General features: G+C 31.7%; 2 protein-coding genes across 2 annotated transcripts; both read right to left on the reverse strand.

Moving 5' to 3' along the window:
• Positions 1-1,187: 1,187 nt before the first annotated feature.
• Positions 1,188-5,258, reverse strand: LOC102622926 (L-ascorbate oxidase-like). The gene is made up of 4 exons (XM_006470373.4): positions 4,827-5,258; positions 4,396-4,608; positions 4,069-4,263; positions 1,188-2,239 (listed from the first exon to the last, which is right to left on the reverse strand). Exons 1-4 carry the CDS (start codon positions 5,199-5,201, stop codon positions 1,280-1,282), a joined length of 1,743 nt encoding a protein of 580 aa, XP_006470436.2. The 5' UTR covers positions 5,202-5,258; the 3' UTR covers positions 1,188-1,279.
• A 6,741-nt stretch (positions 5,259-11,999) lies between these two features.
• LOC102622636 (leucine-rich repeat protein 1) lies at positions 12,000-16,217 on the reverse strand. Its single transcript, XM_006470372.4, has 6 exons — positions 15,813-16,217; positions 15,621-15,692; positions 15,364-15,507; positions 14,816-14,887; positions 14,662-14,733; positions 12,000-12,316 (listed from the first exon to the last, which is right to left on the reverse strand). The coding sequence occupies exons 1-6, from the start codon at positions 16,067-16,069 to the stop codon at positions 12,244-12,246; spliced, it is 690 nt and encodes a 229-aa protein (XP_006470435.2). The 5' UTR covers positions 16,070-16,217; the 3' UTR covers positions 12,000-12,243.
• Positions 16,218-21,203: the final 4,986 nt, after the last annotated feature.

The following is a 21,203-nucleotide window of genomic DNA, read 5'->3' on the forward strand; positions in this document are numbered from 1 at the left end:
ATGGGTTTTTGGGATTGAAGAGGATGTCGGCAAAAGCTTTATTATTTAAGAAGCCGCATAAAGCCAACAGCCAGAGAATCAGAGGGAGACGAAGATACAGAGGCAGCTTGTGAGGGTCATAGGGTTTGATTAAAGAATTTCAGAGAGAAGATGAAGCGAGTTGATATTAATTTTATTATTGTTTGTTCATAAGTATAATGTATATAATTATTTTTAAGAATAAAAGGAGAAATTCTTGAACATGTTGAAGGTACCACATTTAATTATCGTATGTATGCAGCGATTTATTAAAATAAATACACATATGACATACATGCATTAACTGAGTATAATACCTTTAATATATTCTAAAATCTCTCAAACATGTTAAAAAGAAGCGAGAGTAACGTGCTGTTAACGTATTAGTATATAGTTCTAAATAAAAAGTACCAAATGATAATGTTGATACAGAAATTGTTAGTGAGAGGATTTGTGAGAGCTGAAATTAAATAAGATTATATTTAATGACGAAAGCCAACCAATTAAAGAGCTTTCCGTTTCTTCTTTCTATTACAAAGCAATGGGCATGGGGGCAATTTATAAACAAGTTTTACCGACCATTGGTTGGAATTATAGAACAAGTTCTGAACTTCTGAGTTGCATAATTATGATTAATGATGATAAAGAGATAAGAAATGAAAATATATAATCCAAATATGTCAGAAGCATCTTATAAACATGCATAGACAGTAAAGCCTTTTTATAGGGTATAGGGATATATTTTATGAAAGAATAAGCTCTATATAATCATAAAAAAATTATGATCTTAATTTGGATGAATTATAAATAAAAATAAAGTTTATATTATAATAAATTATAATAGTCTTAAGAAACTTACTTCCATATAATACTAATTATTTATGTATTGAAAAAAAATGTCTTATTAAATTTAAGTTTTAAGATGGAATTAAATATATGAGATAACATCCTCTCCCTTTTTCCTCCCTCTTTCTGTCTTCTTGTTTAATGAGTACTTAAAATTGAGTTTTGCATTTATTTTTTCATATTATTTACAATCAAACCAATTTAACTTGATTATGAAAGAAATAATAAGAAGACAAAGAAGAAGAAGAATGTGAAAATCCTAATTCATATGTATCATCGTTAATGAGAAGAGACATCTCATCATTCTTCTCTTTCAGACATAGTTATTTATTCAACTCCGAAATTTTATTAATATAAATATCAAAACAACAATAGAAACTCCAGGAATAAAGTACATAAAACAAACTAGCTAGCCTCAATTTTGTTTAGGGTTCATGAACCTTTTCCCAGTCAAACCACAAGCCAACGCCTGGTTTGGAATATTACCAACGGTTTCAACACCAAGAGCAAGAACCACACCCATTCCAATATGGAAATGGGGCTCAATATGGCAGTGAAATGCCCAAGCACCTGGATTATCAGCAACAAATCTTAAAGCAGTCCAGCCATATGGGAATATCACCGCAGTATTTTTCAATGGTGGATTCTTCAAGTTAAATTTCTTCTCATCTTCTTTCGTAAACTTCCCTTCTCCGCGCCCTAATACCCAAAAATCATGCCCATGCAAATGCCAAGGGTGGGTTTCACTCAAGTTTGGCCTTATCGCGTTTGCATTTTGAAGTATAACATCAACTGTGGTGTTTAAACCAAGCATGTAAACCCCACTTCCAAGAGTTGTATTAGCGTTTACAGGAGGTTTCATCACGTCATACTCATTCGAGAAGTTTTCGGGGGGACCATTCTGATCAAAAGCATCTTTAAGACCATATTTGATGGATCCTAAGTAAGGAGTGGGGGGTAAATTCAGGGACACATTGTTAATAGCCCACTTAGTGAACCCGTTAATGGTGTTTTGAGTGTTAAGAAGGGTGAGCCGACGGTGGAAATTTGTGGGAGGCTTGGGGGATCCCATTAGGGCAAATATTTTGTTGGAGAATGATTTGCTGTGATCATAGTCGTCCCATCTAGGAGTTATAGGTGGTGGGGAGAGAGGGATTTTGGAAGCAGAAGTGGGATGATAGTTTAAGAGTGTTAGGGCCGGAGGGGTTGCAGGTTTTCTTCCCCTAACACCAGCTGAGATCCAGTAATTATGGGAGGGATCTTGATTTGTTGTTAATAAGACCGAATAGCTCTCACCAGAATATATGTCCATGTCATCTACTTCAAATGGTTGCACGTAATTTCCATCAGCTTCCACAACCACCATTTTGTGATTCTGCAAAAGATTTAAGAGTATTGATCATACGACACGGTATGTGACATAGATATAGCATAAAGTACAAATCAGCAGTGAAACCAAGTTTCAGAGTCAGCCTTCGAATAATTAATAAACAAATAAAAGACGACAAGAACGAGGCCCAAGCAAAAGCTGCATGTGCATGTGCATGTGCATATGTGATGTGAGGTTATAAACAGCCAGGGTACGGATCCAAGTATATGATCAGCAGCAGAGAAATGGGAGTGGGAACCATTCAAATTAGCCATGGCCCCCCATTACACTGTCCTCTTCTCAGTATGTGGGCACGGGCACGTCAGACTTCTTGTAGAATTTGAATGGAAAAGTCATTCAGAGTTCCTGCCTAAAGACTGAAGTAATGTTTAGTGCATGATGGTGGGGGCGGGAATGAGAGCAAATCGATCTCCATTATAATTATGCAACCCCTATCTAGCTGGCTTCCACTAATTAGTAATTATTATGCGTATACACCATGTACATGCTTAATCCACCTGTATAATAAATAAAAGAAGCACAAATGTTTCTCTTTTTTGGCTTTACATACGTACGTACGTACATATATACCTAACGAAAATGTTAAAAAAAACTGATGATTAATAGAACGTTGACAGAATTAATTATAAATTATACGAAGGTATGCCAATATTAATTAAGATTAACTATAAACTCATGTCGGTTACTATGTTAGTTGATTATTATCAAGGTAAGCCCTGCTCAAGTGTTACCTACCTCTGATTATAAATGTCAGAGTTCTTTGAATTCAAGTGTTGAGTGTTCCATACCATACCTACCACTTCCTAAACTTTCGATATCTTTTTGACCCCCACATAAGAATAATTAAGGGATCAAACACATGATTTAAACGTTTCTACTGCTTTTCTCTTGTCCCCGAAAAAAGTTCTGCCACTTTATCTGTCGTTTAACTTTAATCACAGCTTGTCAACTTTTTATTGAGAACGCGAGAAAAAATCTGACAAAGGTCGCATGATGTATCAAAAGATTCCCAATTTTTTAGAGCACAGATATTAAGATTAAAAAATTTTGACAACACAATGATTATAAAAAATATATATATAAAATAAAATAATCAATTAATATTATAACACCGGATTCATTTGATCTGTCTTTTGTATTTTTTTAATCACAGTACCAAATATAAATATAAATATAAATATAAATATAAAACTCTTGTGTAGAAGAGAGTCGTTTTTTCGAAATTTAAAATCTTCAATAAGTTTTAGCTTCAAAATTCAAACTTGTACGTTTCCAATTTACAAAGATTACAACCTTATTTACATTATATATTGGGGAAACCTTAGGTGCAACTGTGGTACCGTGCTACAGTTATATTCAGTCGTTAGATTCCAATGAACCCCACCAATCTAAGTACATCAAACGGTTGCAACTGTGGCACGGTAAAACAATTGCACCATTGCCTGATCCTATTCATTTCGCTCGTTATTGGTGACAATTTATTAGTTATCTGAACAATTATAAAACTGGTATTATACTATTAAGTATAGTGAACAACAACATATTTATTGTAAGACTATAGCTATGTTAGAATTAACCTACGGTAAAGTAGGAATTTCAACTACACTTATTTATCACTTTGAGTGTGTGGTTGAGATTTGTCTAACTCCAACATAACCATAACCGAACCCTTATCAAATAAAATCTTTTGAGACGGCATATCTATTATGTAGTATAAATTATGAATTATTTACCAAAATATAATATTAACAAAGCAAAGCTATGAATATATTTATATTAAAAAAAAAAGATTAGGTAGATTACAGAATACGTACCTTGACAGCCAAGTTGAGTGAAGCGAGTGCAGTGGTACTAGCTATCCTGAGCCTGTAGGTCTTGTTTGGTTGAACATGCAGGATCTGGGGTGCGCACTGTTCATTCCCTCTTAACTTGCACTGTTCCGCCGAGCCGTTGCTAAAATGCGCCGCCAGTGAACAATTGAATTGCCCTCTTCCGTTTATCAGCAGTGTCTGATGTGTGTGTATACGTACACACATCATTCCCAAACGCGAATAAAATTTGAAAAATTAATTATCTTTGCTGCTTTCATGAACATTTGGGTGAAAATTTGGTTATCTTATGGAATTAATTTAATTAATTACCTGTGGCTCACCAATCCAACGTAATGGCCTTGAGGAGAGGCCGACCTCTTGCTCATGGACACTTCTGTGCCACCAATCACTTAACAACAAGTTGAACTCCCCATCATAATGGAATGGCTCTTTCTCTCCGTCTGCCACGTCCACAATCAGAGATCCGTACAGACCTGCTGATCTTTGCATCCCTAAGTGTCCATGGTAAAAGTACGTTCCTGCCTGCACTTGCCATACGTCTAACATATCATGATTCTATTAATTAGTTGGTTGTAAATATAATATAAATACAGAAAAAAATTTTGCTAATAAAGAGACAGAGTGCTGACAAAACGTTAGAAACGAAGTCAATTAGCAGTATCGGTTTAACGTCGTTTGCTGACAGCGTTCTGTCAAAATTTTCTTAATTTCTAAATTAATATGAACATTTTTTACACTACCTTGTCAACTTTGAATCTGTAAAGATAGGTTTCTCCGGGGTTGATAGGACACTGGGAGATGGAAGCAGTGCCATCAGCCCATGGAGTGCCGAGCTGTCTGATTCCGTGCCAATGAATCACAACTCCTTCAGTATAGAGCTTGTTAGTGAGCTCGACGGCGATCGTGTCGCCGGCCCTGGCTCGGATCGTCGGCCCGGGAAACTGACCGTTGATCCCCATCACTATGCTTTCTTTGCAATCTGGGGACCAAAACATGTACTCTACTTCCCACTTATAGTGTCTGGTTTTTGAACCGTACGAGGTCTCAAAAACTGAACACAACATTAGTATCCAACAAGTGACAACAACAGCAACATGTCTCAAACCTAACCCCATTTTTTTCTATCCAACTATTAATGAAGACTAAGAAAGAAGGTGAAAGATGGCTTCAAGAAAAGCTATTGTAAGCATATATATAGCCACGGCGGGCACAAATGGGTCCATTGAAATAATTAAAGATTCATATTTTTAAAGCATGGCTTAGCTTTTGCGCTTTTCTTTTCTTCTTAATTTTTTTTTTAATACTATTTTGAATGATTACATAGGTCATAGGCTGGCAGTATTCACAGTGACTGAGTGCACATGTGGTCATGGCCATATAAATTATTGCTAATCGCTCATAGTGCGCAGACACTGATTATTTTCTTATGCAAATGAGCTTTCGCGTTGTTGGATGGAGCTACCTTTTGCGAAGTGAGATGACACCCACGATCCTTGATATTTCTTATTTTTTTAAAAAAAAATTATTTATCCATTACATTTTCTTATTATAATATTTATAATGTTTCAATTTTAACTTTTTTTAAAATTAATACATTATATTAAAACGGTAAAGAATGACCTATAGTACATCGCCACGTCAGACATAAATATAAGGCCACATTAAAGTTTAATACACACTTAAAATAAAACCTATGACTCGACGGATAACTTCTCGACGAGCTAATGTCAATATATAGACTTCTTACTTCTGATAAGCATATCATAACAGGTTGACGATGAGTTTACAATAGTAAAAGGATCTGAAAAATGTTTTTCTCATTGCAACTTTTAACGTCACGATGCATTTAATCATCATTAAAGAAAATAGAGATCCGAGTGAGAAAAATTAGAAACAGTAAGAATTAACGTAAATATAAAAATAAGTAAATTGATTTTGATTTGTCAAAATGCATTTCATAAGTACGCCGTTGGATTTCGGCTATCAAAAGAGGTTAAGTTGATTCAATTTGATCGGAAGAAGTGATTTTTTTTTCATCTATAATGATTTTTGGAGCTTCGTTTTGAGAATAGAGCCGCACATCAATTCGTTGAACACAACTATATATATTTTTATTACGTAAAATGTCTTCTTCTCGGAGGAATAATAATAACAAGGGTCTGGCTAACTTAGAACCGCTTTAAGTTAGAACATTATTTTATAATCACACAATTAAAGTTATTATGAGTTTTTTTAATTATTTATCACTTTGCGTGTGTAGCTGAGATTCGTAATCCATCGTAGATCAATTCCAACTTATCCATAGCCTAATAATAAATATTTGTACAACTCTAATCTTCGATACTTTGGGACCATTTTCCTTTTATATAATTAAAGAAAGAGTACTGCTAAATATTAAGATTAACGAAAGAAGGACGAGAGAATTACCTCTTCTCTCTCTATTGTCAACTTTTTTTCTCTCTCTCTCCTCCCACCACATGCTTCATTCTCTCGTCCTATGTAAAAAAGATGATGACAAAGCTAAATAACAAAATCAAAAGCAAGAGCTATCATTGCAATTAATCAAAGAATCTCTATATTGGGAGGAAAAAAAAAAGACAAGAAATGATGTCTTCCAGGCAAGGAAACCTTTTCGACAGCACAAATTTTCGGATCGGAAGATTATCTTAATGAATCAAGAAAATTAAAAATCCCATAAGTAAATGTCTAAAAAAATACATAAAAAGTCATGTCATAATTAGTCATTAAATCTTATGATTGTAGTTTCATCCAAATGCTATTTTATTTTGTATCTCAATCTTAGTTTGGAAGTGTATTAATAATGCCCGTTTGTTTATTAATTTGTATATGGTTTTGTCTAAACTGTGGACCTAACCCCTTGTTTTCTTATAGTTATTAGATTGAAAATTGATGCTTCGTATCTACTTGTTACTCTGTATCTTATTTAATTAAATATCAAAGAATGGTCAACAATAACGTTATCAATTTTTGCTAATCGGTAAGATTTGCTGTCTAAAGTAGCATCCCTAGTATTCTATTTTAGAGTAATGATACAGCCATAAACTCTTGTACAAACTTATTTTGTACAAACTGATGTAGCATGATAAGATTGGTTGAATTAAATATCATTTGGCCCACATGATTTATTTTTATTAATTTATATTTTCATTCAATCAATGAATTAATGCCACGTCAGTTTGTACAAAATAAATTTATACAAGAGTTTGTGGCTGTATCATTACTCTTTATTTTAGTTCATGTATATATTTTGATGGACCTTACTTGGTCCTAAAGATCAACAAAGACACGTTTAGCGGGGCCGACTTTACAATCATGTAGATTTAAGAGATTGAAGTAGAGGCTATAAAAAAAATTGGGATTAAAAAAATAAATCAATTGAAAATAATTAAACACATGGGAGTTTATAAAATTATAGAATTCTAGCTTTATTATTGCGTTGAGTCATTGGTGGACCCAAGTATTCCAAACTTGTTGATAACGACTTAACATTTTCACAATTAAAACGAGGCATATTTATGGTTTTTTTTTTTATATCAAATCATTTGATATCTGAAGATTACATTAGGTCTCGACTAATTCAGATTTGAATCGAGTAGGACCACCAGAGCAGTAAAGTTCTCTCAACAAAGATTTAATGTAATTACATTTCCAAATCTCAAATGAAGGATTTTAATTAAATTAGAACAATTTTATGCCAACTGATCTATACATTTATCGATAACGTGACATATTTATGTTTTAACCTGTGGCTGCTATCTAAACCTGCTCTATGATATCTTCAGATTAATTTACACAAAAAATGGTCATTATTGTTGGCCCTCAAAAGGGATCAAAATGACACGTGGATCCTTCCTCGTTCTCAAAGCAAGAGCACTCAAAGTTCTAAAATTTAATTTGTGTAAAAAGAAATAATCGATGTGTGTCTTAAAATAGAACCTCTGTAATCGTTTCTGAGAACATAAAAAATCTCTACGATTATTTCACCTAACTAGTCCTTTTCCCCATTTTTAATTTTAATTGTTATCAAATTTTTTTTTTATATATTACAATCAGAGTGTTATTGATATTTATAATAAAAAAATCAGTCAGGACTCTCTTAAATAGACCCATAGCCCGTTGACACGCCCATTTCGCCAGCCAGGTGAATACAAAAAGAATAAATATGTTTAATTATGATTGATTAAAACATCAAATAATGAAGCTGTTGCGATGAACTGTAAAGAGAAACATAGAGATGTAAACTATTGCAATTTGCAAATATCGTAAAAAAAAAAAAAAAAAGGTATTTTGTTGATTAATATTTAAAGGTATGATGAAAAATTCCAACTTCAGGATGCTTCCTTTTCCAACTGGCCAGACACATGGACGCATAATTTTGGCTTCATTTTTGTTGATTTGCGATATATATATATATATATATATATATATATATATATATATATATATATATATATTTGGGAGCCAAATGGATTTTGGTTTGCTTTCAAATTAGGTTCTAATTATATGTTGTGTTACATCGACTCTCAAGTTCTCAACACTCCTCTTACATATTACCTACTGCCATCTTCATTCTATCAGACCTTGGTAAAAGAATTACAAAAAGTGATGTTGCTTATACATGACGCCTACTTCATTAAATAAAAAACCTTTCTTTAGTAAAATTTAATGGGACAATATCAAATCAAAGAGTTAAAATAAATAAAAATATATACATACATTGTCTAATTTAGCTGAACAAGTTCATCTTCTTCTTTTTTAATCAAAATATAATGATTATTTTGATAATATATTAAGTCCACGCATGTCAATACCGTGTACTAATTTTTGAAAAACTGATGCTGTTAGTAGCATACGGTGAAAGCTACTATTTTAACTTTTTACCAAGCAAAAAAACCAAGTTCAATAGTACATATACATGTGTAAGATTAGAGATTACCTTAGTTTTTCTATTATATATGGGAGATGACAATAATCTTTCCATTATTTTCAATATATTGTATTCTTCTCTGTTATATATCCTCAGTCGTTTTTTCTCACACTTGTAAGGGTGCAATGAACATAGAGAGATTAGGGGAGAGTGAGAGAGAGAGAGAGAGAGAGAATTAAAAGGCCACTTAATTTTAATTGTGTGTGGATGGAATATAAACTTATAATAAATTTATGGGCGCATTGAATTAATATTAGTAAATAATTGAGACAAAGTGAAATTTAACCTATCGATAATTTTATTTTTTCTTTTTCTATTTTAAAATTTTAAAATGGAGATGAAAAATCTCACCTATTAAATACCATCCACTATTTCCCTTATTGTTGCTCGAACTGTTCAGATCAAATGCATTCAAAACAAGCTGAGGAGCATCAATAATTTGATCAATAACGTATATAATATATAACAGAAAGATCGAGACATCTAAAACTTATGAAAAAAAAAACTTAAGAATATAAATATATATCACGTGTATGGTGATAATATTAACTATTAAACTACCAAATATATCCAATAATGTTTTAATCCTTAATTTCGCTATCACCCAATTACGTGTGCCACTAATTTTTATTTTGTCACTTTTAGGTAGAAGACTCATTAGTGAAGGTCTCAATAAAAACTTCGCCGTCCTATCGTGGAGAAATTTTACAATACATCAGAAGTAATACAACTAATTAATGCATATATAACATGCACAATTAAATTTAATATAATTACTATTTGCATAGTGATTTTTTAAAAATAAATGCACATATGTCATAACATTTACTTATTGTATGATTGACATGAAACGTCTTATATATTATATAATTTTTTCCTATAATGCCATACATAAATTAAATAATATAATTTTTTTTTAAATAAAAAATTTATGGGTCATGTTGCTAGATCTATTGGACTTGCCAAATGACAAGCCCTTAATGGGAGGGCTCACAATCTCAGTAAGGGAAAATGATCATCTCCTGATCTGATCTCTTCTGATTTTTTTAAGATCTTCTGCCATGTGTCTTTTAGTGATAGTATATGGGTAAGATTCAACTTCTTTTATTTTTATTTTTTAACTACTAATCAGCAATTGAATTATTTGCTTATGACATGATCAAATCAAGAGAGAATCATGATCCCTCAGTAAGTTGAGGTGGTGCACCTGCGCGACATAGGTTTCTCTTCTCTCATAGGTGAAGCAAGTGTTATAAATTCTATAAATTTGAATTTGGGGGAAAAAAAACACATAACATAATATTCATTTTTAGGCTAGGGTTGGTGCATAGATTAAATTGAAATCACTTACTGAATTTGACTTAATTGGATTAGATTGGATTAATTATTAGAATTAGATTGAATTGTACTAAATAAGATGTAGTACCATGTTATATTTACAATAGTATCGAATTAGAGTATATATATGATAAAAATACAATACTAACATAAAAATAATAAATAAAAATAAAATACTAAAAGTACCAAATAAACCAGACCGCTAATAACAATAAATAAATAACTTTTCGAGTGATATATACTGTGTATAAATGAAGGAATATATTATAAAAGCGCAAAATAGTTTTTCTGTAGTGACGCCAAGTGATCCCATTATGTTTAGACAAAATGTTAAATTTGGACCGCCGACCACGAATCCAATTTTAAGTAAAACATGCAAAACATGGAATAAATATTTATTCTTACACCTAGGGATGGCAATTGTACCCGCAAACCCACAAACCCGTCCAAACCCACCCGCCAAAACCCGCCCGTTGCGGGTAATTTTATTTGTTGCGGGCGGGTTTAGTATTATAAATTAAAACCCGCATATGGATGCGGGTGGGTTTGGTATTAACCTTATACCCGGTGGATACCCGCATGGATATCCACCAAACCCGCAATAATTTTTTTCAAATATTTTTAATTTAATTTAAATATAAAAATATATAAAGAAAATAATGTAATTAATCAAATTACCAAATAGCAAAAGGCTCAAAGTTGTGTATGTGTGTATATGGCTCATCTCTTATTCTAAAGTCATAACCTAAAGAAAACTAAAGGCATTTCCCTTCGAATTAGTATTTGAAAATATTAATCTTAATTATTATTTTAGGCATTGTGTTAGATGGGTGCTTATGGTGGTGAATAAAATAAATATATTCTCTTTGATCTTGTTTTAAATGATAATATGAAATGTAATTATTATTTTTAGATATTAGTTTGTGTTTTTTAAATAGATTTGTATAATTTATACTTAAATTTGAGAATTTGTGTTGAATTGATGTGGAAATTTTAATTTTTCATTTACATTGTTTAAATATAAAATTGAATATGTTATATGGAACTTGAGGTTATTATTATAAATTTATATATTAAATATTTGTGATTTTAAATACGGAAACCCGTAAAAAATCCGCCGGATACCATTGCGGGTTTGGTAATTGTTAAAACCCGCTGCGGGTGGGTTTTTTTAAAAAAATTAAAACCCGCTGCGGGTTGCGGGTGTGTTTGGTAATTTAAATTTTGTGCGAGTTTAGGTTTGGTAATGGCAAACCCGCTGCGGGCGGTGCCCATTGCCATCCCTACTTACACCCCACTCCTACACTTACCCCTCGTTCCCAGACAAGAATTTCAAAAGACTCATGAGATTTTATCCTGTTTGGTAAAATATGAATCCAAGCAGCCCTCATATCCTTCCTCCACAAGAATGGAGATTTGGTGTTCTGGCATTTTAATTTAATTTTATCAATTTCTTCTTGTTTCTAAAATTTCCACTTCTTGAGCCTTCATTAAGTTGTTTCTTCCTGTTTAATGATTAATGATTATAGAAGACGCTCAGGCATCCCACATATCACAATGCTATACTTCACACCAACATGTAAGCGTTTGACACATTTAATACTTTTTTATATGGAACTCTCATAGATGGAATAGAAAACACTTGGCTAGTATTGTATTACATCAATAAAATTCTCATCTTGAAAGTTGAAACATTTTTATGAAGATCACAACGATGCTATTACAGATGCATTTAAGCAGTATAATACAATTTACATATATGATGGCTTCATTTCACCAATAACACTATGCTTTTTAGGTAAAGACGCTTTCAATCTTCGCGGACACATCTATTCGAAACCTGAGTAGAGCTTGAAGCAACAATCAATCGTTTATGAGCAGTTTGTGTCATAACTTGCAAGTCCCAGCAACTCTGGACCTTCTAATCGAGGGTTATTCTCAAAGCTACACCATTCAAACAAAATATGGTCAGGGAGAGCAACAGAGAATAGAAACCTACAACTGGCAGAAGAGATAGAGAGGCGAAGAAAATTATTCAATGCTCTACGGTGTGATGTCCAGCAGACTGCAGAAAAGCAGACACTTCTTGGAGACAAACTTACATTTAGCTATCAGCAAATGACTCCCGTTAAAGTTTCCCTAGAGACTGCTTAATAGCAGCATACAACTATATATCTGTGATAGATATCAGACAAAAATTTCTTCCACAGTATCATTTTGCCCCTCCCATCTAAAGGTTATCAAATTCACTACAATCATTTTGGAAAATAGCATATTACACGTCCACAAAAGCACACAGCATGTAAACTATGAGGATAATGTGTAAGCATGAAGCTGCAAAGCATCCAGTTACCAAGTTATGCACATTTCTAAGTCCCTGTCCTACATATAGTTAGTTGAGAAAATATTATTTCAACACAAAGTTTCAAATAACTTAACTTATTCAAGATTATTTTGGAAGATTCCAAATTACCTGCAATACAAAACAATCATGTTTTACAATACAAAACAATTCATGTTTTCATTTGCAGGATGTGGTTGAAATTTCAATTGATTTAACAGAAGAATGACAATTACCGGTTGAGATTATGGAAATTTTTAATAATGATTTCCGACCTGCAAAAGCCTCTTGTTTTCTAATATGGCGTGCACAAAAAACCTCATACGTATATTATTTTTTCCATTTTTTTTTCTCTGATACAAACCTCAGGCACAAATCAAAATAAATCAACAAGCACATGAGTATAAGAACAAATTAAAAAATCAATAAGATGATCTATTAAGGGCAGAAAACCCAAACTTTCCAGAGTGGTTATTTACAGGTAAGACATCTCGTCAGATACTGTTGCTGAAGCCAAAACCAATTTAACTTAGAAGGTTGAGGCCTCTGAAATGCAAATGCAAGTAAATCTCAAGTCTAGAATTCACTAGCAAAGATGCAACAGGCTCTAAATCTTTTAGCAACCAACTAACGATTTACTAGTAACCTTCAATAGTATTGCCATTGTTCTCAACATCACAACACTTCTTACCATTGTAAATTTCAGAACCGGAAAATGAGTGGTAATTTCACTCAAAAAGTGTTTATACTAATTTGCTGAATTTATAAGACTTAAGTGGTGGCAATAATTTATATGCAGATTTCACAGTAAAGTATAACCTTTCACTATCATTTACAGGCAGAATAACTCCAGAAATATCATAATAACAGAAACAAACACTTTCCCTTTTTACATAAGTAGAGTCAATATTTTGTTGAGAGTTTTGAATGTTGTTGGGCCATTCCTACAACAATCTTTGGGATAGATGGCTCCTCACATAGTATTAAATCAGGCTTACCAAGAAGAAGTCATGCATTCAAATTCCCCATTTGGTTAAGTGAATTACAACACAAAGCAGGTTCCAAACAAGAAGTCACATGGTTGACTCACAGTTCTGAGGAAAAAAAGAAAAAGGAACAAATCCCAGAAGGATCCCCATCAAAGTATCAATGAGACTTGGAAGGTTTATGCCTATTTTTATGACTATCATGTTCTCAAGTCATAATCCACATAACCTATTTATGCCAACCATGTTCCGATGAAGATGCAACAACACAGAAATCACTGTGATTCAGATGTGAATAAGATAATCCTAAAATCCTCTAAAATTCAAGTACAATGCAACTAACATTTCACAATGAATTAAATTTGCAAAGTGACCGTCATAATATATTAATCTATATAAGTTTCAGCCATTTATATAAACTATCTATCATTGCAGGGAAACAGATGGCAATGTCTATTAGAGTGCCGAATGGATACCCTCCTTACCTATAATCTCCCAAATTACATGCAATATAGTTAGAAGAGCGCCATAGTTAATATCCCCAGTCATCACAACTCACACAATTGATAACTCCCCTTGATTGGAAGTATAGAAGTAGGCGATGTTACAGGTATGGAATTCATGCATCATGGATCATAAACTTGCAACATGGAAGGTTACAAGTCCAATGTTAAATAAATTTCATTTTATGATAACCCCATAAACATAACAATCCCAGTCCTGTAAAATAACAAGATTCTCCACAGAATAACGTAAAATAAAAAAGACAGATATAGCCTATTTCTATCAACAAAGAATGACACAAGGACCTCGATAACATAAATTGCAATCCAAGGACAAAAAAATAAGTTAAGAAGAAGCAGAAGGTGTGTGCAGAGATGAATAATTAAATCCATATACATTAGCTTGAACAAAATTACAACAGGGATGCAAGCAGCAAGTTACAAAAAGATGAAACATACTTGTTGAGTGGGATGTGTTCAAATGGTCCGCTTGTAGGAATTGTTCCACACAGATCATTGCTTGAAACATCCCTGATAAGCAGCCAAATTTTTCAATATTACAGCAACAGAAGACAATACCAACAGATACCATCATACAAATGTGTGTACTTACACAACTTTGAGACTTGAAATTCCAACAAGTTCCCTGGGAATTTGTCCAGTTAGCCGATTATCGTTAAGCCGCCTGCAAAACAAAGAACGTGACACTCAGGCCAGCAATTATACATCACCATCTTATATCAACTAATTCCAGAAAAAATGAGGGACAAGTGATAGGTCGCCCAAATTATAACTGTATAGAACGGTCTGCCAGACCCCAATTGCAATGAGATGCAAGGCTGTATTAACCAACAAAACCACTTAAAAGTCTAATGAGGGAGCATACAGGACCAGAACACACTGTTCCAAAAGTAACTTATCTAATTCCAATATCGCATTTGAGTTTTTACATTGGTATCTGACTCCAAGGAATACACTTTGAGCTTGAGAATCAGCACATGTGTTGATATAAGCACTATTACATAACAAACAGTCAAATACGCCAACCCCAAAGAGCATACAAGCACATTGCAAGCACGAGAACTGAATTTTGCCAGTCCCGAATCATAAAAAAGACAAGCTGAGAGCTGATAAATAAAAGCGCAGCAAACCAACACTTACAAAAAAACAAGAGATTTCAATTTAGCCAAGGAAGGAGGGATTTTCCCCGAGATGTTGTTATTATACAAGTCCAAGCTGATGAGGCTCTTCAAGTTACCGAGCTCGACAGGGATAGTTCCTTGGATGTTGTTTTTGTAAAGTTCCCTACACGTAATAGCAATTTAATTTATGTTTAAAAAAAAAAAGAAAACTAATTAATATTTAATATATACATATTACGAAAAGAAATGAACAGAAACAAATTCTGATTCACATACAGGTATTGCAAATGCTCGAGCTTGCCCAGTTCAGGGACGAGACGGCCGGATAGATTTGAATTACCCAAATCCCTGCAAATGAAGACCAGCAAGAGCAAAACGATGAACCCGGGGGAAAAAAAAAATACAAACCAAAATAGGAATTGTGGGGAGGTGGGGTGGGGGGGATGGAGATGGGGCCCACTGACTCACAGTCGGGTAACGCGGTTGTCCTGATTACAGGTTATGTGAAACCAAGTGCAGGGATTGACGAGAGTTGGATCCCAGCTCTGAAGCACGTTATCGGGATCTGATAGGCTTCTCCTGAGCGCGTACAGCGCGTCCCCCTCCGAGTTTCCACTCACCACCGCCACCAAGCTGCTGCTCCCTATTATTATTATTATTAGGCTTACGCTGAACGTTATACACACACTCAACCACTGCGCTGCCGCCGCCGCCGCCGCCGCCATGGCTCTCTCTCTCTCTCTCTCTCTCTCTCTCTAGGGTTTGTGTTTGTCAAAGAGAAAGAGGATCGGCTTTGGGAATATCAGAGAGTCACCACGCACTAATTACAACTTGTACTTTATTTATTTACGGAGCTGCTCTGCTTTTCCTATCTTCCTTTTGTATTTTACTGTGTCTGTTCCACTTCAATTTTTGGCATGTCAAAGATTCCTCTTATTTTTATTCCTTTGAATAAAAAAAATTTGAAAAAAAAATTCCTAAAATTGCCTCTCCTTTTTTTTTTTTATCAATTATTATTTTACTGTAATTAAGATAATTATGTAAAAAATAAAACAAATTTATATAAACCACTTGCTTTTTACTAAAAATTTGGGGTCAATAGAAATTCATATTGAATCAATGACTGATTTGAATTTTTTTTTATTTTTGAAATAAAATTAAAAAAATTAGCAAAATATTGTATACATTCAAAACTTATTCAAACCTCCTGAGGGAAAAAAAATGTAAATAAAACCCCCTTTGATAGTTTTTGTAATTTTGTAGTTTAGAAATATCAATAAGGCGACAAGAAAATATATTCATTGTTCAATCAATGAATGATTTAAAATTTTTTTATCTATAAATTTGATAAGAGACTGATTTATCATTGTCGCATCTTCCACATTTACTTATTTAGGGAGTCTCTCGATCTCTTATTTATGACTTGTTTGAATAACTAATTAATTAATTAATAACAAATTCTTTAAATAATACTCGTTTCAAAATTCTAATTATTATAGGTCGATTATTTTTTTTTCCCCCTTTCTCAACGAAATTCGTGGCTCTACCCTTGGTTTTAGGTCCATCAAATCTCTCTATACATGTAATATAATCAATAAACCAAACTAAATAATAAACCACTTAAATATGTTGTTGTGGTTTTGGTGCGAACTTACTAGTAGTAGTGGTGGAATTGGAAAAAGGCAAGTCCACTTTCTTATCAAAGTGAATTGGTCCAAGTCTGAGTATGACCACCACCTATTTTGTCCTTTTGATTCATCTTTTTGCTTTCCAAAAGTCGTTTCAAATTGACAGTGACAGCCCGTGTTCGCTCCCGCGAACCAGATGGCTTTCCCTTTTGAATGGGTCGTCATCATATAAGCCGTGTCAAACTTAGATATGTTTTTCAGTCCAATCAAAAAGTAAGGCCGAGTTAGTGCCAGCAATTTCGCCGTTAGGTTACAACTTAGAAGGTGCCTTTTTTCAGTTAATTATAAGATAAAGAAAGTCTTTGCAATTGTTATGTGAGTGATTTTTTATGACAGGTTTTTATTTATTCATATATTTTAGCTCGGATTTTAATATATTGGACTTTATTGATATATTTGTATCATGTTGGAAATGAAATTCTTGAATTGAGAATAATGTAGTCACGTGTTTTCTACAAAATAAAAATAAGAATCAAAATGACAAATTTAGTATGTTGCATTTGAAATTTGATATGGGTTTAGTGTTGTTTCTTGTGCCTTATTATAACAAAAATACTAATAAATATTCGGAAGACATAATTGAAAGCGAGCAAAATAATCGATATATGTTCGGCGGTGCTATTTCAAAAATAATTTTGCTAGTAATTACATTTTTTTTTAAAAAAAAAAAGCTATGTAAAGCTAGTCTTATTTTTTTTAAAATTTTTTTAAACGTATAATAAAAATTCTTCTATCATTTGTGATTAGAAGATCTGGCATTTTCGCATTTATATAAATTTGTAAAAATGACTCGACATATAAAAAAGGGTGTTTGGTTTTCTTACCACCATGTATCTCGTTTTGGTTTGTTCCGTTGGGCTGCAGTTATCGAGTTGGCCCACCATGGAATGCTATTTATTCCTAGCGGTGCACGTTCGGACCCCAGTCTGTTTCAAAATGGACTCTATTCGGGAGTGCCACAAAAGTTGGCCCGTGATTGTAATAATGATATTCATGTTTCTTCTTTAAAATATATATATATATATATATATATATATATATATATATATATATATATATATATATATATATTTGTAGTAATAAAAGCGCCCTTGATCGTAATAATAGACAAAATAATTTTTTTTCTAACAAAAAGCATCACACAAATCATGATAACTATTAAATAAGCAGGACATTAGAATGAAACATAAACTAGTTCATTGGTTTTCAACGGTTAAATAACTTCGTATTTTTTTATTATAAATTAAAAATAATTATTGAAAATTTGGCAATAAGGGTAAATTAGCTCACTAAAATGGGTATTCAACTTCTTTTCAGGTGGGGATATTTGGACTCACCAAATTCCTTTATAAGTTTATTTCAAAAAAATAAATTTATTATTAAAAATCTAAATTTAAAAATCTTACAATTATCTTTCACTGATTTCTTTTGCTCTTAACTTTACAATTGCATATTTTCTCTCTAATCTCCTATTCTACAAATTAAACACTTAATTTTACTCACTTTTTAGTTGATTAACTTGGCTTTTCTTATAATATCATGATATAAATTTCATGTTTTTTACAGAAAAACTTTTTTTCTTGATATTTATTAGCTTATGTTTGGTAAAAATTAAATTTATAGAAATTCATTAATTTTCATAACGGATAAAAGTTTGTTAATATTGATTCATAAATGGTGGGTTTTGTTCCTCTTAATTAGTGATATAAATTATTTGTATTTAAAAGTAATTTGAATGAATTGATGTAAATTTATGAAATTGAGAAGAAAAAGAGAAAAAAATATTCATTAAGTAATTTTTTCTAAAATTATTTAAGTAAAAAACTTTTTAATTATAAAAAAAGTGTAGAAAAAAATTAATTATTTCGAATAATCTCGAAACTTTTATATCAAACGAAATAAAAGAAATCGAACTCCCCTCTCTTCACAATTTCCCTTGGGGTAGGCACAGTTCAGTTCGGTTCGGATCAAGATTGATTAGGCCCGATTAAATTCGGTTATTTTATAAAAAGAACCGAATACAATAAAAAAACCGAACATGAACTAATTTATTTGATTTGGTTCGGCTCGGTTCTATTTTTTTCGGTTCTAGGCGTATTGGACATATTTTGAATTTTAAATTTTAAATTTTTAGCTTGTTGGGCCTCATTAATGGAATAATTCTTCTCATTAATTAGTTTAGTTCGGGTCCAGCTAGCTTGCAACCGTGATTTGGTATCCTATTTTTTGTCTTTTTGTGATCCAACCATTGGATTCAACCCAAAAGTTGCAAAAGCTATTCCAACGGCAAGGATACAATTACTTGGTTATTAATGCTGCAGCCCCTCTTGTTTCATAAAATAAAAAAGAAAAGATTAAATTTTAAGATTTTAACACATAAGTCCATCAAAATATTTTATGATGTTTATATGGGTCCAGGTAATTTAATAAATGAATATATTTAGATATACAACAATATGGATGGATTATTTTAACTTACTAAAATATTCCCCACATCCATTTATTTAAAATATCAATTACAAAAAATCCCATTTTTTAATATATTTTTTTAAAAATAAAATACCCATTTAATGTTTTACCATTTAAGATAGTGTTACTTATAAGGATAAATAATTATTTTAATTAAATAAATGAAACTTAACTTTTATTTATTTCTATAAATTTGCTCAACATCAAATAACCTTATAATTGTTAGCATAAGATATAAATTTAGTCTAAAAAATTTATTCAAAGGGTCCCCTTAGGGCAAAAAATTAATTATCATATGATAATTTGGTTGGCACAAACTCCATCATTCTTAATTTACTTATTCATGTCAAACACTATATTGGAATTAAATTTTAGTAAAATAAATAAATGTCACCATCTTTAACCGCATTCAACAGGCCATAATTGTTGAGATTTTGTTATAGAGAGCAAGATATAGTCATTTTCTTATTATAGTAGTAAAAATAAATAAAAATAAACACAATAGATATAGTCATTTAAGTGAATGCAAGCATTATTTTTATGAGATTTTGTGTTCAAGAAATTAATCTAATTATGTGGTTAGAAGACTCTCTATTTTTTGATATTTTAGAAGAATTATATGTTGGATAAATGAATAAATTAAGATCAAAGCAAAAAAAAAAATGATTGAGAAGAAAACCGAGAGAGAATAATTTTTTAGAATTTTAAAATTTTCATATTTTAATTGGGGTTTATTTTGTAAAATTATTGAAATTTATAGTTTTTAATATTACAGAAAACAGTAGAGATTGCTGAAGAAAATGCCAAATAAATTTTTTAAAATTCTAAAATTATTATATTTTAATTAGGGTTTATTGTGTAAAATTTTTAAAATTTATAGTTTTTATTATTTACCAAAAACAATGGGGACTGTTAAAGAAAATGTCAAAATTAGGTGTTTGGTATAATGGAGGCAAAGTAGTTCCGTCTAGTTCATTATAGTTTCATTACAAATACTAACAATAAATATAAAATATTCAAAACACATTTATCATTATTGTCTTACTAACTACTATTAACAAAATATTAAATATTAAGATTTAAGAATACAAATATAAACTCCAATGCTCCATTTAAATAAACATAAAGTTGTAAAGAAAAATAAAAATAACAATAGTTACAACACAAAAAAAAAAATAATAATAATCGTGTGTGAGCAGGTTTATTGTAATCATTTTACATAGTCAATTAACATATAACATATTTTATGTTTTGGTAAAATTATAAAAACATTCCGGTTCTTCGGTTCAGTTATTTGATTCAGCTAAGTGAACTGAAATCTGAACTGATATTTCAATTTTTTCTTATAAATGGAATATTCGAATATTTATAAGAAGGAATATTATCATTTTTCTACCAAAGGTATTCTGACACATCATGTCAGTACCATGGTTTGGTAAAACCATCAGTTTACCACTAAACATTTAAATTGTTAGTATTTTCTTACCATTCCGTTAAAACTCAGTTAATATATGACGGAAAATTCATAAAAGGTCAATTTTACCCCTGGAGCGTAAAAGACCATGTAATTAATCTTTTATGAATTTTGTAATTAAATCATCATTTGTTGTTCTTCCTTCTTAAAGGGCAAAAATTACCCTTTGTGAATTTTGTAAAATTGACCTTTTAAAAGACCATATGGTTAACATTTTATGAATTTTGT

The sequence above is a fragment of the Citrus sinensis genome, chromosome 2 (assembly GCF_022201045.2).
Source record: "Citrus sinensis cultivar Valencia sweet orange chromosome 2, DVS_A1.0, whole genome shotgun sequence".
In the NCBI taxonomy this organism is placed as follows: Eukaryota; Viridiplantae; Streptophyta; class Magnoliopsida; order Sapindales; family Rutaceae; genus Citrus; species Citrus sinensis.

Coding starts and splice junctions, on each gene's coding strand:
- LOC102622926 (XM_006470373.4), bottom strand. CDS start 5,201: ATGGGGTTAGGTTTGAGACATGTTGCTGTTGTTGTCACTTGTTGGATA. Junction 4,264..4,395: donor GTTGGATTGGTGAGCCACAG/GTAATTAATTAA, acceptor CACACACATCAG/ACACTGCTGATAAACGGAAG. Junction 2,240..4,068: donor CACTCAACTTGGCTGTCAAG/GTACGTATTCTG, acceptor AATCTTTTGCAG/AATCACAAAATGGTGGTTGT.
- LOC102622636 (XM_006470372.4), bottom strand. CDS start 16,069: ATGGCGGCGGCGGCGGCGGCGGCAGCGCAGTGGTTGAGTGTGTGTATA. Junction 14,888..15,363: donor TTGAAATCTCTTGTTTTTTT/GTAAGTGTTGGT, acceptor TTTGTTTTGCAG/GCGGCTTAACGATAATCGGC. Junction 12,317..14,661: donor GAACACATCCCACTCAACAA/GTATGTTTCATC, acceptor TGAATGGTGTAG/CTTTGAGAATAACCCTCGAT.